Source organism: Seriola aureovittata, chromosome 10 (assembly GCF_021018895.1).
Source record: "Seriola aureovittata isolate HTS-2021-v1 ecotype China chromosome 10, ASM2101889v1, whole genome shotgun sequence".
Taxonomy (NCBI): Eukaryota; Metazoa; Chordata; class Actinopteri; order Carangiformes; family Carangidae; genus Seriola; species Seriola aureovittata.
The window spans coordinates 4,852,895-4,869,255 of record NC_079373.1 but is presented as its reverse complement, the minus strand read 5'-3'; the positions used below and the strand labels follow the sequence as shown (position 1 = coordinate 4,869,255).

At 38.9% G+C, this 16,361-nt stretch overlaps 1 protein-coding gene across 2 annotated transcripts; it reads right to left on the bottom strand.

The window, feature by feature from the left end:
- Positions 1 to 3,996: 3,996 nt before the first annotated feature.
- On the bottom strand, positions 3,997 to 15,467 carry alkbh3 (alkB homolog 3, alpha-ketoglutarate dependent dioxygenase). Of its 2 annotated transcripts, none has more exons than XM_056388148.1 (10): positions 15,293 to 15,467; positions 14,298 to 14,381; positions 14,041 to 14,150; positions 13,875 to 13,909; positions 13,662 to 13,709; positions 12,401 to 12,504; positions 10,448 to 10,536; positions 9,968 to 10,177; positions 9,071 to 9,169; positions 3,997 to 6,095 (listed from the first exon to the last, which is right to left on the bottom strand). In XM_056388148.1, exons 1-10 carry the CDS (start codon positions 15,465 to 15,467, stop codon positions 5,970 to 5,972), a joined length of 1,080 nt encoding a protein of 359 aa, XP_056244123.1. In that variant the 3' UTR covers positions 3,997 to 5,969. The 2 variants fall into 2 exon arrangements, with proteins under 2 accessions (XP_056244123.1, XP_056244124.1); XM_056388149.1 differs by having other exon boundaries at positions 14,298 to 14,378; positions 15,293 to 15,464.
- Positions 15,468 to 16,361: the final 894 nt, after the last annotated feature.

The following is a 16,361-nucleotide window of genomic DNA, read 5'->3' as shown; positions in this document are numbered from 1 at the left end:
ACAACACATTTATCTACCAAATTTTACACATATTAAGGACCTGTAGTCTTTTTCTCCCTGTTTTGACTGAACGAATATTGTGATAATGACTCTTAGACGCACAGTATGTACCTTCTGCTGCTAGAGATCTCTCATTCTAAACAATAACAAAACACGTGTGAAATAGCGTGGAATCATGAGAGTTGTTGTCTTCATGACCATTGTCAAAGCTTCTTGTTTCAATTCCTTCTGTGTCAGTCATTCAGGAGATTTTTACATGGATCTGAAATATCCACAGAGGTTTCCCCTCTCCAAAACAAACAGACCAGGTGATTATAACCGTTAAAATCACTGAATAAAGCAGTTTCAATTTGTGATTCACTTGCAACCACAACACAAACATATCACCAACGCATGCGCATAGAGGATATGATATCATTGACAGGCACATAATGAAACAGACCATTACCATGATTAGAATGGTGTATTTCTCTAGGTTTGAGAATTGCCGGAAACATTTTGGATAATGTAAGTACAAAACTCAAAAAATATATAACATAGGTCTGGTCATTTTTAGACATTTTAATGTGGAAAAGTTACATATTACAGCCACCAGAAGAACCTGTAGTCAGTAAGCAGTTGCAAGATTTGCCACAGGGCATTTCGAAAACACAAACCCACTGGTGTCATTGACTTGAACACAATGCACTGTGCCAAAACTAAATCAAATGTTCAGCCCACGTTCACGTTCAGTGATGTGATGTTCTTGTCCAGTACAAATTGTCCCAATCTGTGCCTCTGGAGGCCCAACATCAAGGAGCAAGTACAGGGTGGGCACAGCATGGTGCAATTCTCACCTACACTGCACCAACAAAAGGCCTAGGACCTATTACACAACCTGCTGCACTCACCGTGGGTCTTTCCATTAACTCGCTCCCTTCAAACACATACACAGAGGGTCTTACACAGAGAAATGTGTCTGCTGAAAACTATTACACAGACTGAGTCCCTAAATCCCCATTGTATATGCACAGAAATACATCCTGCGGTCGACTATTCTGTCATGTGTTACCAAAGCTGTTTGTTGAGCACTGATGGAGCAGTACGAGGGGCAAAGAAAACAGTTGTCGGGTTTTTGATTCTTATTGTCAATGGGGAGTTTGTGAAAAGATTGTGGCTTTCATGGGAGAGTGAGTTTAGTTTGAACAGTACACCTCTGTGGCTCAATAAATCCAGCTTTTATTGGTTAGTAAATCATAATTGTATAGTGCTGTCACTTTAATACTACTCAACTCATCCTGGCCACAGTCTTTTGTCTTCATTGTAACAGTAATTATTTGCCTTTTTCTACAGTCAAAATCAAGTAATGTAGTACTATTACCTGTCAGCTACTATATATAATACTGTATTATTACAAATATACATCCTATCCACCTACCCCTCTCTCACATCCACTATTCTGTCTCTCTCCATCACCTCTGATGCATCTACTGGAGGCTAAACTAGCAGATCAAACAAATACAGCTCTGAACCACCATATTGGCCATCAGTAAAGGCAAAGACTGAAGTCACTGCTCTCTATGTCGACCAGCAAAAAAGACGTTCTGAAACATACAAGTAAAACAAGGACCATCACACAGTCAATTTGTGTGACTGGGTTTGAATACCTTATTTTAATTTATCTTCATCTTAATTAATCCTACTCAACCTAAAAAACATTCTCAAAAACAAAGCAAGCGCTTAGACTGACTTTCAGTCTCCCAGGTGGCAGCTGGTTTCAGCTCATTTCAGAATGGTATGTATAATGAAATTCTGCATTTACATTTCAAAGATTTTGAAGGTTAAAGTTTTTAAAGTTGGCAGGTTTTGAGAATTTAGCCCAATAAGAAGATGAGACAACTCTAAAATATCATATTTTATTAAAAGTGGCTATTAGTTTAAGTTTTTTCTGCTGCCAAACGCGGTTTCTGTCACTTGACAAGCGCTTTGGCCATCGGTGTGTTTACAAGACAAGAAAAGACGTGATAGAGACAAGCGTTAACATTGGCGTTGCTTTCCACCTCTGGAGACAGCTGTTGGTGAGTAAAGGAATGAAGTTTGATGCTGAACTGACAATGTTTCTTCTAGACTGGGAAGCAAGCAGCTGCTAATGCTAACGCTCGCTATGTAGCAATAGCAAAACTTACAAATAGCCCCCTTAAGGCAGTTATGGTGCAGCAAAATCAATCTTTTTGCTGGTCATCCAAGAGGCTTCATCAGAGGAGTGATTCTTTCTCAGGTGTCAAGGTGATTGTATCATCATGCAATGATCTTCAGTCTTGGGTCTCATGAAGCTTCTTGCACCACTCTTGGCTGTTAGAGCTCCCATGTACAAAGCTTTTATTGCAACTGCAGGACAATTTATTCTTGCCATTTCCTCTGAGGAATAGTGCTATGAAATTACACAAGGCTTCAATATCTAAACAAGCTTCCTGTTTCCCAGCAGCTGGTAACGAACACTTGAGTCAAGCCTATCTATGTATTTACCCAAGGATCATTTCGCCATGATGAACGCTCAGATTGGAGCAATCCATACCACACAAACAACTATTAATAAACTACATAGAAGGTGACTGGAATGAATGGACTTACACCAGCAAGTTGATATTACATGTCCAGTGACCGAATGTCTAAAAATACTAACATATTATATAACACCAGAAATCACCCAGAGGAGTGGGTGATGTGTCTTGACACTTGATTCAATATATATGATCCCATCTCTCCTTGTTAATTATCCTGAAAAGTGAAGCTCAATGAAAACAACAAAATCACACAATGAGCCTGTAATTTTAGCTGTGTCTGCTGAGAATTGTCACTGCACATACTTTCTCACGCCAACGCCATCAATGATCCTTTAACATTATGCATGAGCCTTTTAAGAGACAGTGAGAAGACAGAGAGAGAGTAAGTGTGGCGAGGTTTAAATTTGAGAATGTGAGTGTTAAAAAGGGCTTGCAATAAAATAAAATCTACATATACTGTCATTTTATCAGTAAATTAAATAATACTAAAAGTGTTTGTGAAATTATTGGCTAACAATCCCAGCAAATGGCATGAACACCAGAAAGTATTAGGACAGTGACACATTCATTGTTGTGATAGCTCTACACTGCTACAGCTGCAAACGTCTCATCTCACTGCGCTGCAGAACAGAGAGGTTCAGGAGATCCTTTGTTCCCACAGCCATCAGGCTATACGACACCTCAGCCAAAGGAAGTGGACTAATCTAATTATTATTGTTTATTTATTTATTATTATGCTATTATTATCATTATTATCAACAATGAGCTAATGGACACATGAATTTCCCCTGCGGGATAAATAAAGTATCTCTCTCTCTCTATCTATCTATCCATCTATCTATCTTCCCTGGTTATGCTGTGTTGCATCTTTATTACAACCACCTTCAATTATTGCTGCTTTTGGGATGTTTTCTCTATTCAAAAATTGGGTACTTTTCACAAAAAAGACAGTAGATAATAGAACTAAGTTCTACTCTGTTCATCCATCATGGATATAAAAATCGTCAAACAACCTTAAAGCTGAGAGTCAACACTTTAACCTCATTGTTTCAATTTAAATCCAGTGTCTTGAAGTGAGCCAAAAGGCCAGAAACACATAACTGTCCTTAAAATGTTCTGGCTGCACTATAGCACATGACTTTAAGAAAACCACAACATGAAATGATCAAGAACTGTTTTCCATTAAACAAAGTTATCACATCCTTTGGGTATAATAACAACAATGATTGCATAATCTCTTGGCTCTCAGGGGTCCTGAAGTGAACCCTTTACTGTATTTTGCAAACAGTATGCTCAGATTTCAGTATATGATCATGACAAACGTCCTGTCACAACCTGGTATTTTAATTGAACTTTCCCAAATACATTTTTGATGAAGTGTCGTGCTGCTAATTAATTTGTGTATGTATTAATATGCATTTTTTAGAACATAGGACACAATATTTAAACAGAATAACAACACATTTTTTATTTCAGAACAACAGCATTCGAGAACACATGCATCTCTTTAGTGTAACAAAATAAACACAATCATGTGGGCTGTTAATGTAGTCTCTCTCCCCCCTTGAGACATATACTTCCTTTTTTCTAAATGTCAGTGTCATGTTGAAACCAAAAGCTGTTTTTCCATAGAAGGTTTCTCTGCTAATCTGCCAGTAGTTTGGATATTGTTGTCCTATTTGTTACATCATGTCTGAACAAAACCAACACAGAACATTTCCCAGATTGAGGCATGTGTAGATTCAGTTCCTTAAATCTACTTGAAACTCAATATCTTCACTCCACATTATGGCTCATTGGGTTGATAACGTTTCTATTAGTGTCATCAACAACTGTTTCCTTTTTACCTGTTTCCTTTATTGTCTTATGTGTGTGGGATTTTTCTGTTTCCTTTTCCGTTTTTGACCAAGTTTGCCATAATTTTAAGAGAAAGATAAAAGAAGCAACATCACAAATTCTGTGTCTACAAGGTGATATTTTCCAGAAGCCATTAAAAAGCTAATGATTTTCTAATGAAAACTGTAGAAGTAGAGCCACCTTGAAACAGGTGCAGGTGGCTCAGTCAGTCTGATTTCAGTCAACATACGGGACTGATTAGTGTCAAAAACTACAATATACAGGAATAGTTCTGACTGACCATTTACCACTTTATACTAATTAAATGTTCCTTCAGTCATTTCAAACAAAACAAAAACAACAGCTGTTTCACAGCTGATGAACAACAACGTTAAATGAAGGTGATCAAAAAATCATTCAATCAAAAAAAAAAAAGCAACTTGCAAATTACAATGGGGATCCAAGTAATCTTGCCTCTGTAGTACTGTACTGTCACCCTGGCTTCAATTATATATTTTATCATGCAGTTGGAAATGCAACCATGTTGACAAAAACAGATAAGTATGCATCCTTTATCTCCAAACTGAACTTTAATGATTCAGGTTCATTATATATCAGAGGCTTTAAAAAACTTCTACTACTTCTTTGAGGATCTGGTCAAACCTTGTCCAACAAGACAATTACCTAATTCTAGTGCTGATGGAGCTGTAATTGGCCTGAGTAGCTGTTTAACTTGTTCCTTCTCTTTTTATAGCAGCTCAGCTCTCTACAAAAGCTCCCCTGGACAAACGGGGCAGGAAATCCTTTACATTTTACAGCAGTCACAGTCACAGTCACATCAAGAGTGACTTGCTATACAGCGAGCTCTCTGGACACTGCCTTTCTTAAAGACACTTTTCATGACATGTGAATATTGATGTGCATACATCTCTAAAACCACAAGACCAAAGTTTCTTTAAATTCACAGTCACAAAAAGTATCGACAGAAAACCCAAACCAAAACAAAACCAAAACAAAACCAAAAACTTCAATCTAAGTGACTGTGAGCTTCCCAGTAAAAACCAAACTTTTACTGTTGGTGACAAAAGCAGTGTGGCAAGTCAGTCATGGTTTTATCAATTTTATCATATTTCTGTTTGAAATGAAACAACTGTCTGTGCTGAATGAATAAATATTCAGAGCTGACATTTGATCAAGCCTTAAACCCTCATTATCACCCATTCTTCTGCTCAGCTTCTCTGAAAACACTGATATCTGATTATCACCACTGGTCACGACTCAGGTGTTATTATGGTTCACTTATGCAACAGGTGAATTCAGGCAGAGCTGCAAATCTCCCTGTTTAAGTTGGAGGAGGCTGTTGTTCACACTATGCTCTGTAACTCGATGTGTTGCAAGATTTGCCTCAAACAGTTGAAATCGCTCACCAGCTCACTGAGAACGGCGATGACGTTTGGCAAAACCTCTCCATCGTTTATTAGCTTAAGCCTCATTCACACTCCAGCCATCAGATCCAGCACTGACTGGATCGGTGTTTGAAATGCTGACACAGTGTCTCCTAAACCTTAAGTACCTGACTCTGAGGGGAGTTTACTGTTGCTTGGCAGTGAAGCGAAGCTTGGTCCCTGGCCTGTGGCCCTCCGGCTCTGGGTAGATTGTCCTAAAGGTCAAGTTGATGCGAGGGCCTCGGTCATGGTACTCTTTAGCCACTTGATGCTGGTGGAAACAGAGAAGCAGACACAGTAAATTTGTATTCTATTAAATTAATTTTGTATTTTTTGTAGTTAGTTTTCCAATATTTCTGTGCAGTTCTTTATCCACAAAATCAAGTAACGGCTCATTGACTTTCTCAAAACTAGTTCTGCAGTAGCTGCAAGAGTATGTGGCTACTAAATGCTTTTGACTACTCAAATGACAGAATTATTAATTAACTAATTGGCATCTACATTCATTGGTCTTCTCAAATGTCAGGATTTGCTGCTTTTCTTTATATAATACATACAACAGTATATTGAATATCTTTGGATTCAGAACTATTGGGCCGTCAACATAAGCAGTATTTAAGTTCTAACTTTGGGCTCTGGGAAATTATAATTTTTTGAGATTTTATGAAGTAACTATCTGTAACTAGCTGAAGAATGACATCTCTAGTCATTAGCTCTCCGGACCATAAAGATGAGGAAGTGCAGCAAATATAATCAATAAAACTTGCTCAGTTATTAAATCATCATTTCTTATCAAGAAGAAAAGGTTGTGTGTGACACAGGTACAGGATGATCTTTATCAGTCTTAAGAATCTGATACTATATTCACAATGCAATGAAAACATTTACTAATTACCAATTTTCAATTCAGGATAAAAATATAATATATAGAGTTTAGACATAATACATATTCTAATCTATGCAGCAAAATATAGAATAATATAGAATAATCCCAGTGCATTTGCTGTTTAACTGATATACACATGCAATCAGATTAGAAAACAAAAAATGAGACCACAAGGAAAGAAAATCAGTTTCCAAAACACAACAGTATTTTTGTTTTGCAGCTGACCTCTGCACTCCATACAAAGTTCAGCCTGAAAATGTGACATACAACAAACACCATTTTCTTAACCTTTGACATATGAGCTAAAAGTCAAATGTATTCCCCATTGCAAAAGCAGTGCTAAAATGTTTTGTGGAATATCACGAGTTCTTTTGTTTTACCACAAGAGCTCAACTCATTTCTGTCTAGACCTTCTGCATGAGAATGGTAGTCTTGTTTTTCCATTTGCGCATCTTGTGCCCTAACGCACACACACACGCGCACGCGCACGCGCACACGCACACGCACACGCACACGCACACGCACACACACACACACACACACACACACACACACACACACACACACACACACACACACACACACACACACACACACACACACACACACACACACACACCTCCTTCACCTTCATCTCAAAAGGAGGTGAAGGGTTTGCTTATCCACCATGGTGTGAAAAGAAAGAGGCCGGAACAGGCAGAAATAACCCTGTATCCCTTTTCAAACAAGTGAAGTACTTTAGCAGGATTGACAGGTTTAGTTAAATATTTAGCACTCACTTCCAAACCCCTCTGCCTGAGCCAGGGGGGTTTTGTTAGGCAGACTTTGACTGCGGTGACAGAGAGAGAATTAATGGTGGTGTGATCTTCTCTCTCTGGCAACATCTTTAAAGGAGAAATGAAACCTTTGTTAAGATACTCAGGGAGGTGTCGCCATAAAACACCTGTGACCTTCTCCTCTTTTTCTTGTAAGCTTAAACCTCTTTCATTGTCTTTGTAGTTCTCCCTCTCTTTATTCCCCCTATCCCCTTTTGTTTTTCCCTCACTTCTTTCAATTTTCACTTACTTTTTAGTGTGATGAGCTATTGTTTTAAACACAAGATATTGTTAGCATAATATTTAAATATAATTATATATAAATATATAATATTGCTACTTCTATCTCTCAACCAAAAGAGGAGAATGGCTCTATCTATCAAGCATCAGACTATCAGAGTTTAGAGTAACTCAGATAACCACTCCTTACATCTGTGGTGAACAGAAAAACATCTCAGAATGCAACACATGGAAACTTAAGGAGGATGAGCTACAACAGCAAAAGACCACATCAGGTTCCACTCCAGTCAGCCAAGAACTAAAGTGGTGTGATGGTGTGGGGAATGTTTTCTTGGCACACTTCGAGCCCCTCAGTTCTAATCAGTCTTCGTCTGAATGCCACAGCCTGTCTAAGTATTTTTGCTGATCATGTTCATGCCGGTATGGCCACAGCCCATCACCTTCTAATGGCCACTTCCAGCAGGATGATGCTCCATGTCACAAAGCAAAAATCAACTCTGATTTCATTACCCCCTCACGTGTTCAATCAGAGGCACTTGCACTTACTTACATGTGTAGGAAAAAGCAGAGTATGAATGTGTGTGTGAGTGGATGAATGTGACTTCCATTGTGTTGCTTTGAGGGGTCAATAAGACTAGAAAAAACACTACATAAGTGCAGTCCATTTACACTTAAAGGAACACACAAACAAACACACACCCCCGAGCAGAGCAGGTGAGTTCAGTCTTCACCTGACCTCACCTTGTACGGAGGCAGATGGGGTTTTCAGTGCATTTACTGTAAATATCCAAGGTTAACTGAGGTAACTGTTTGTGTCAAGGTTGCTGATTTAATAATAGTTAAAGACGTCTTAGAGCTCTAGTAAGTCTCCCAACCAAAGAATATACTACATTACTATTCTACTACAGGGATTCTTAAAACAAATACTTTTAACCAAAATGCTGTAATAAAAAAAAATCAAGCAGGTAACAGAAAGTATACACATCTAGAGATAAATCATGTGATGCACAGCATGGTATGTGATTTATACACAGATTTGTTTGGTATAAACAGAAAAAAGACGTTTGTAACAGTAACATAAAACACAAGATACAAGACACACAGTACAATTCTGGCAAATGTGGTGTGACCACAGCAATCAAAAACTTAGTGACAAAGATGTTTCCAAAATAAAAAAGAAAAAGCAACCAAAACCATTCTTTAGTTGTCACCTGATTATAATCCGTCCCTGTGGCCAGTGGCTGATGCTTTTATGAATGGCCATTTTTCCTGCACTGACTCTTGGATTTGATTGGTGAAGCCTACCTGCCAATCGTCCTGTGTGGCTCCTTCCATCAGCAGAAGTGTCCCGTGACTCAGAGGAACCCGAATCCGCTCCACGTAGGTGTAGTCACCGTTCTCCTCCTAACACATAAACACACAGAGGGTAAAGCACAATTTATAATCATCTAACAACACACAAGAAACACACCTGACACAATGTACTGTGACATGACATGTTGAAGGCACATTCTGTTACCTGCAAATCACTACTACATGTCAATACAACTCATGCACATTGTGACTAATGAAGCCTGCCTCCTAAGAAGTGTATACTTTAACACTTGAAATAATAGATGACTATTAAACAAAGGCCTCTAAATACTCTGCTGAGTCTAAACACACGTCCCTCTGTGTCCAGTTTTCCCTAACTCACTTTGGCTGCTGTTCCGCACTCTACTACACACACCCTCCTCTTTTTATTAAGATTTGCACTGCAGGTCTGTTTTATTAAGAAGCGTGTGTTAGAAACAAAAGAAGCATCCTTGACTGTGAGCAAAATACAACAACCAAACTGAATAAAAGCTATTGGTGAGTAATGGAATGAAGTTTGATGCTGAACTTGCAATGTTTCTTCTAGACTGGTAAGTAAACAGCTGCTTATGCTAAATCGCTATGTAGTAATAGCAAAACTCCTTTAAGGAACACTGAGCTGGATTTAAGGCCAAAATGAGGAAAAAGATAATGAAACAAGAATTTTAAAATGAACACAGGTTCTGTAACCATAAAGTGTAAGAGTAGTATAAGAAAATAAAGCCAAGACTTTCACAGTTCAGAGATGTAATAAACTTATAAAGTAATAAAGTAACCTGGTCCTAATGTACAAATGGACATAGATATGGAGCAGGAAAAACCAGTTCCCATGTTCTACCATCATCTCACCGGTGGAGGCTGCTTGCGAAGGGTGAACACTCTGGTATCCCCCAGACTGATGGAAGCGATGGTGGGTTTGTCACCCAAGGAAGCCTCATCGTCACTGTGCCAACCAATGCTGTCATGGCCGTCCCGATACAAGTTACACAGCAGGGAGTTGAATCTGCATCCACTCGCCTGCTCCACTGCCTCACGAAGGGTTAACAGCAACGGATGCCACTGTGAGGATAAAAAAAGAGAGAATGAAAATAAGATAAAAGGAAATAGAAGTACACAATCTACAAAAGATGATACAACAAATGCAAATATGTCACCTTGGTTATTCTCCTTTTATTAATTAATCAAAACTCAAAAAAAAAAGAAAAAAAGAAAAAGCATCACAAGAAATGAGGTAACAAAGAAACAGATACATAATAAATGTGTGGAAGCTGCTGTGTGACCACATTTCTCCTTTGAGTCTTGTTGCAGTTATAATGATGTTTACCTAACCTGTGAGTTAGCAGCCATGGTGGAGCGAGCGTAGGTATAGGGCAACTCCCCATACCAGCAGGTTAGCCTGGGCTCCTCGTATGCCTCACCTGGACCGACACACACACACACACACACACACACACACACACACACACACACACACACACACACACACACACACACACACACACACACACTTTTATTTACCTTACTTTTGTAGCCTTTTTAAAGATGAAAGATGAAAGAATGTGGCAAACTATTGAGCACATCAGAGTTAAATAAATAACTTTAACCAAATAAAACAAGTCGTAATCCAAAGTTCGAATGTCAAACTTTTTCTGGTTTCGATTAGAAAAAACGAAATAAACAAAAATGACCAAGCAGCCAACACTAACTTTCAGTACGTGACACTTTTATATACTCAAGGCTACAGATGCATTTCAGTCAAAATCTATGATGATATTCAGCGACAGTACTGATGTCTCAAAATGAATATGGTGGTGATTTAATGACTAATGACTGATGAGTGTTTTTTTTTTTTTTTTTTTTTTTAAGTGGCTATGCATGTTGCAGCCTTTTGAAGTGATACCCCACCTAAAACAAATTTTTTGAGTATCAAACACTCAACCCCTGCAGGCTTCAATTACACTGTTAATTTTTTCCTTCAAAGAGAACAGTGGCTGTGGACAGTTTTCATGATAGAACAAAAGTGCACAGATCCATCTCTATATTGCATTAGTAACTGGGTCAAGGCAATTTGGACTTCAAAAGAGAATGGATTGAGTCTGCTTTCATAGCTACCTCTTTTCTGCTGAATGACAACTATAAGTAAGGCAGAAGGCTGACACAGTTTGGCTGTATTCCTTTCAAATGTTAACACACACATGTAAAATAATAATCTGCCTCGTCACTACAATCTATTTCTTGCAGAGGGTAAGGTAAACATCTAAATCTAATCTTCCTCTGTTGATCTTGGTGTATCTCTCTTTCATCGGGAACAAGCCGATCGTTCCAAGAATCAATTATGGGGCATTAGTGAATTTGGCCAGCCCTCTGGTACGAGAACATGGTGGAACCAAAACAAACAGCTCGAGCGGCCATCACTTTTTATGGCACTAAATTACTCAGGGCCTCTTGAGGTAATATTTATAAATATGTGTGGTCATTTATCAACTCTCAAAAGCTTTACTCTTTCCATGAAAAGATACTATCAGGGGGAAAGATTAAGGAAAACCTTAACCCACTCACAGGGCCCGGATTAGAGTCCTGAGCAATGGTTGGAAAAACTGAGTCAAGCGAGTTTTAAAAAACAAGGCAGGATAAATGACAGAGGATGCAGGAGGAGTGACCGGTGAAGGGTTAACATCTGTTTTCCACTGCTTCCTCTTTAACCCAAACGCCACATGGATTTTGTTGACAAAGTCTGAGGAGTGATGGATAGAGGATTGCACAACTTCTCTGTGTGGTCAGTGTTTAGAAATCACCCAGTCTTCGTCACGCTGTTTGTGCGCTACAGACAGAGATATCACACAATAACACACAGATGGACGAGAGCCAGCTGAGAGAAAGGCTGATTCTGTGGCAGTGAGGCTGCATCTCAACAGTGTCACTGTATCTAGTCTGTCCGGGTACAATGTGTGAGCTGTTCTTTGCCAACTGTTTTTGCAAAACGAAGCCTTTGCACAACTTACCCACGTGCAAGGACAGAGTGGCTGCAGTTTTTGCCTTTTGTTACATGGGTCTAATCTTCTCAAGACATACTGTACTTGGATTAAAAAGAAATGTGGCATGTGCACCAGACAAGTACCACTGTGTATATTTTTATGCCCTGCGGCCCTCGAAGGATAAGTGGTACAGCTAATGGAACGGAACTGGGTATTTTTATGCAAATTCAGATATCCTTCAGCTTCCAATCACAGGTTCACATTTCACCCCTTTCATGCTGCTTGTTCTTAAGCCTCTGGTACGCACCCTGTCTGTAGTTGGTCTTCTGGGACCAGGGAAGCTCTGCTAACAGCTTACTGAACATCCAGTCAGCCTCCTCTGGGGGGAGAAACCCAGGCAGCAGCCGCAGTCTGGACAGATTGAAGAAAAACACACACACAGACACCAACTAAGTATCCATAAAAGTAACATGGACATTTACAGCACGTAGGTTTTATAATTAGTGTTTGTACAGGATAGTGCAGATTGGGGCAGCCTAGTGGCTTAAGGGTGTCAATCATAAATCCCTGGTTCAAGTCTAGACATGGACCTCTTCTTGTCACCTATCTGATAAAGGCATAAAATTACCCCAAAACGGTGGTTAAGAATACACGAGCAGGAAACTAAGTTTTTATTTGATCAGTCAAAGAACCAATAACACTGGATTCCAAACTTCAACTTCACCTTTCAGTATGACAGCAGCATACATGCTGGTTGTTTATCCACTGAGTGTTTGATTAAATTGGCATAAATAACAATCAAAAACTAACATTTACCAGGACTTAGCAGATGGCTGGTGTTAGTGTCCCTTTGTGATTAACTGTTGCACATGATCTGAGGCTTGTAGGGTTGCAAATAGGACTGGAATAACAGGTAGTAGCAGCACAGAGCGGATGGTTTAACATCTGTAAAGACTGGCAAAAGAGCAATGCAGCAAGAGACGGTGATTGTTCAAGGACACTTGGTCACAGACGGTGGCTACCACACATGGATCTGAATTTTGAAACAATCAATCTTTTTCGGTTCATTTGTTTCTCTTATTTTACTTTGTCCCACAGAACTTCTCTTGTACATGATGAATCCAGAGCCACAGTCACAGAATCACACACGACCAGGCACAGAATATTGACTGTAAGATTTCTGTTGCTTGAATGTAGTATTCCAGTCTTAACAAAAGGATCATCTAAATGCCTTAAAAGTAAATTGAAATTCTGGTTGTCATTTTAAAAACCAGTTTGCCATATGTGCAGCACATAGTACTGCATATTCAGTCTCTATTAAAAACATGGGTCATACCACAGGTGGGGTAGAAGGCATAATATTAAATAAGAGCTATACAAGATATTACTTGTTGGATTACTGCCATCTAGTGGATTTTAAACTCTAACACAGATTTGTCATCAGCTATAAACGCACTTGTTTGGTCCTGTCCCATCACTTTCATTCTCCTCTTTTCCATTTGGTTAATTTGTTGTTTCACCTTTACTTTCCTCTCAGTAAGGCTCCCTCACTTTTAGACTGTTCTCACCTGGACACTCCTGACGGTCCATGGCTGATCTCAAAATCGCCCGCATGTCTGTCCGGAGCAAATTGATGTGTTAGTCATTCTGTGCACAGTACACTTCGAATTTACAAGCCAAGATATCACACTATAAACAACAGAAATGAATTTAAAAGCAATTTTACAGGAAACAAAACCATGAGGAGCTCTATCCAACACAGACAGAAATGTGCAACTCACTCTATTTCCTTCTCTGGTGGAACATCTCTGATTGGCTGTAATGAAATAAAGACAAGAAACAGAGGGAGGGAGCACGTCATTAAAATATATATAACACATTGTGAAAGACCAATTTTCCCCAAATTCAGTGATTACTCCTTTTTTTTATTATCTGTTAACTGTTTACCTTAGAGGGCTGATGAAACTCAAATGTCTTAGATGTCTTCTGTGGCCCAAATCCCCAGGAACTAGGAGCTGGGTTGGCATTTGTGGGTTGATGGTTGTTTGGAACTGCACCTGTTTTGAATAACATAAGTAAGAAGCTGTTGTGATACAAACCAAATGTTATAGCAGCATCATGGCTATAAATAAGTAAATGTATAAATAAAAATCTATTTTAGTGAGGAGTCGCATTCTACCAATACACCAGTTTAAACAGATTACCTGTTGGTCCTGTGTGTTTTGGCAGCTGTTTGGCCCAGGAGCCCTGGACTCTGGCACGCTGACGCTTATCTGACATCACATCTGCTGGGTGCGAAACATGAAGAGACTTTTCATCAACATGGACGCAAAGTGCTCTCATGCCAACAGAAACACTGATGATCACTTGTGCAACATTTCTCCTAAGAAACCAAGAGACACTTAATATTTATGAACACAAATGCTTCCAGAGGGAATTTAGGATTTTCTTTTTTTCTGGTGATTATAACCCACAAATTTGAATCCATCTTTTATTTTTAACAATTTCCTGTCGATTATAAGGACAAAGTTACACCATGTGTGGAAGCAACACGTCTGTCGTCCCTCCCCAGCCCAGCAGTAAAGTTAGCAGTAACACTGAGGGAATTGGCATCTACACCTGAGAGAGTCAAACATTTGTACATCTCCTGTTCTATTTTGTTCTTTCTCTGTATGTCTGTGTGCCAAGGGCCTTTAGTATTCGTGTACTCTTTTGTGTGCAGTGTGCCTTTAGTATTTGCTTGTAATGCTAGAGTCTTTGTAGTCCTTTGTGATATCTGTTGCTGTAATATATGTGCTGTATGTGTTTCTAGTGGCATTTTCATTCATGCTGTAGTCTATGTGTGCGCTGTAGCATCAACCTACCCGAGAACTGCTCATCTACATGACCCCTTTGAATGCTAACAACTAGCCTTTTCATCATCCTACTCTTTTTATGTCCACACTCACTTTTTGCTATCAGACCCTATTAAAAAATTCGTCGATTCTTTAATCCGGTAATATCTGAAACTATCAGTCACGGAGTATTTCAGTTGGAGAAATCTGCCTGAGACAAACCATGGTTAAGATGCTAGCTCGTCCCTGTGCTAAGTTAGCTGAACCTACCTAAAGTTAGTAACACTCTGTAAAGGTCAGAATTAAGAACAAACACCATGTTTACTAATGTTGAACCAAATCTTATTAAAGATTAAATTACTCACCTAAGTGGCAGCGGAAACACAAAAATACAGCTCTCAGAGAAGAGACAAGTTCACATAATGTGGGATGCCTGCTGTTTGACGGCCATAGCGTTTGTGTTACACAAAAACAATTCCTACTCGTAATTACATTTGAAACTATGGTTCCGTCCCATTCTAGTGTAAAGCAACTACACATTTGTACATTTGTTATTTAACCTCCTTTACGCTTTTACAATATAACATTTCAAGGTGAAATACTGGATTTATGATATACTGACAGCTGTAGTTACAGGTCAGTTTGCTGTAGCCTATAAGATTTTACATTCACCACTTTGGATCAGTTCATGAAATATGACTTACAGTCTAACAGGGGACAGTCTGCAATGAGTATCGTTTTCTCATTTTACTGATGTTGTATACTTTTACTCGAGGTTTGACTTACACAGTAACAGTATTTTTGCAATGTGTTATTGCTAATTTTACTGAAGTAAAAGCTCTGGGTACTTCTTTCCACTACTGTCTGAATCTAATTGTGTTTATCCTTTTAAAATACACCGTCGCACCAGCGGGAGGCTTTGGCCTTTCTGCTTTAAGTGTGTTTTGGTCTGTACCGGACTCAGTCTTGACATTACCTTGACAAATTATAGCCTGCATTGTTGAAAGCTGTAAGTCTCCTGATTCCATCAGTGCAAAGCATCAGGAGGATCATCCCTATATCACAGCTGTTGACACAGAAGTGATTCAGACTTATGGCCATGGTTTCAAAGGTACTACTACTTTCCCATTTTATTCAGAAAAGTTCAGTATCTCTTATATTCATTCTAACTTTTAGGTTGTAAAAAAAGTCTCAAAGGAGACAAGACTGAAACCTAAAGGGTTGAAGAACAGTACCCTTTTTATTTTGGGTACATTATTTTCAGGCTTGTGCACAAAAGTCTTTAAAGCTGGAATTTGATCCATCTATCTGTGAAAACAAGACAAAACCCAATGCTTAATGCCAAAGCTTTTATTAACAAACAGTATAAAATATAAATTGCCATCAGCAAGGTAATAAGTCATTTTACATGTAGAAATTTCAATTTCCAAGCAT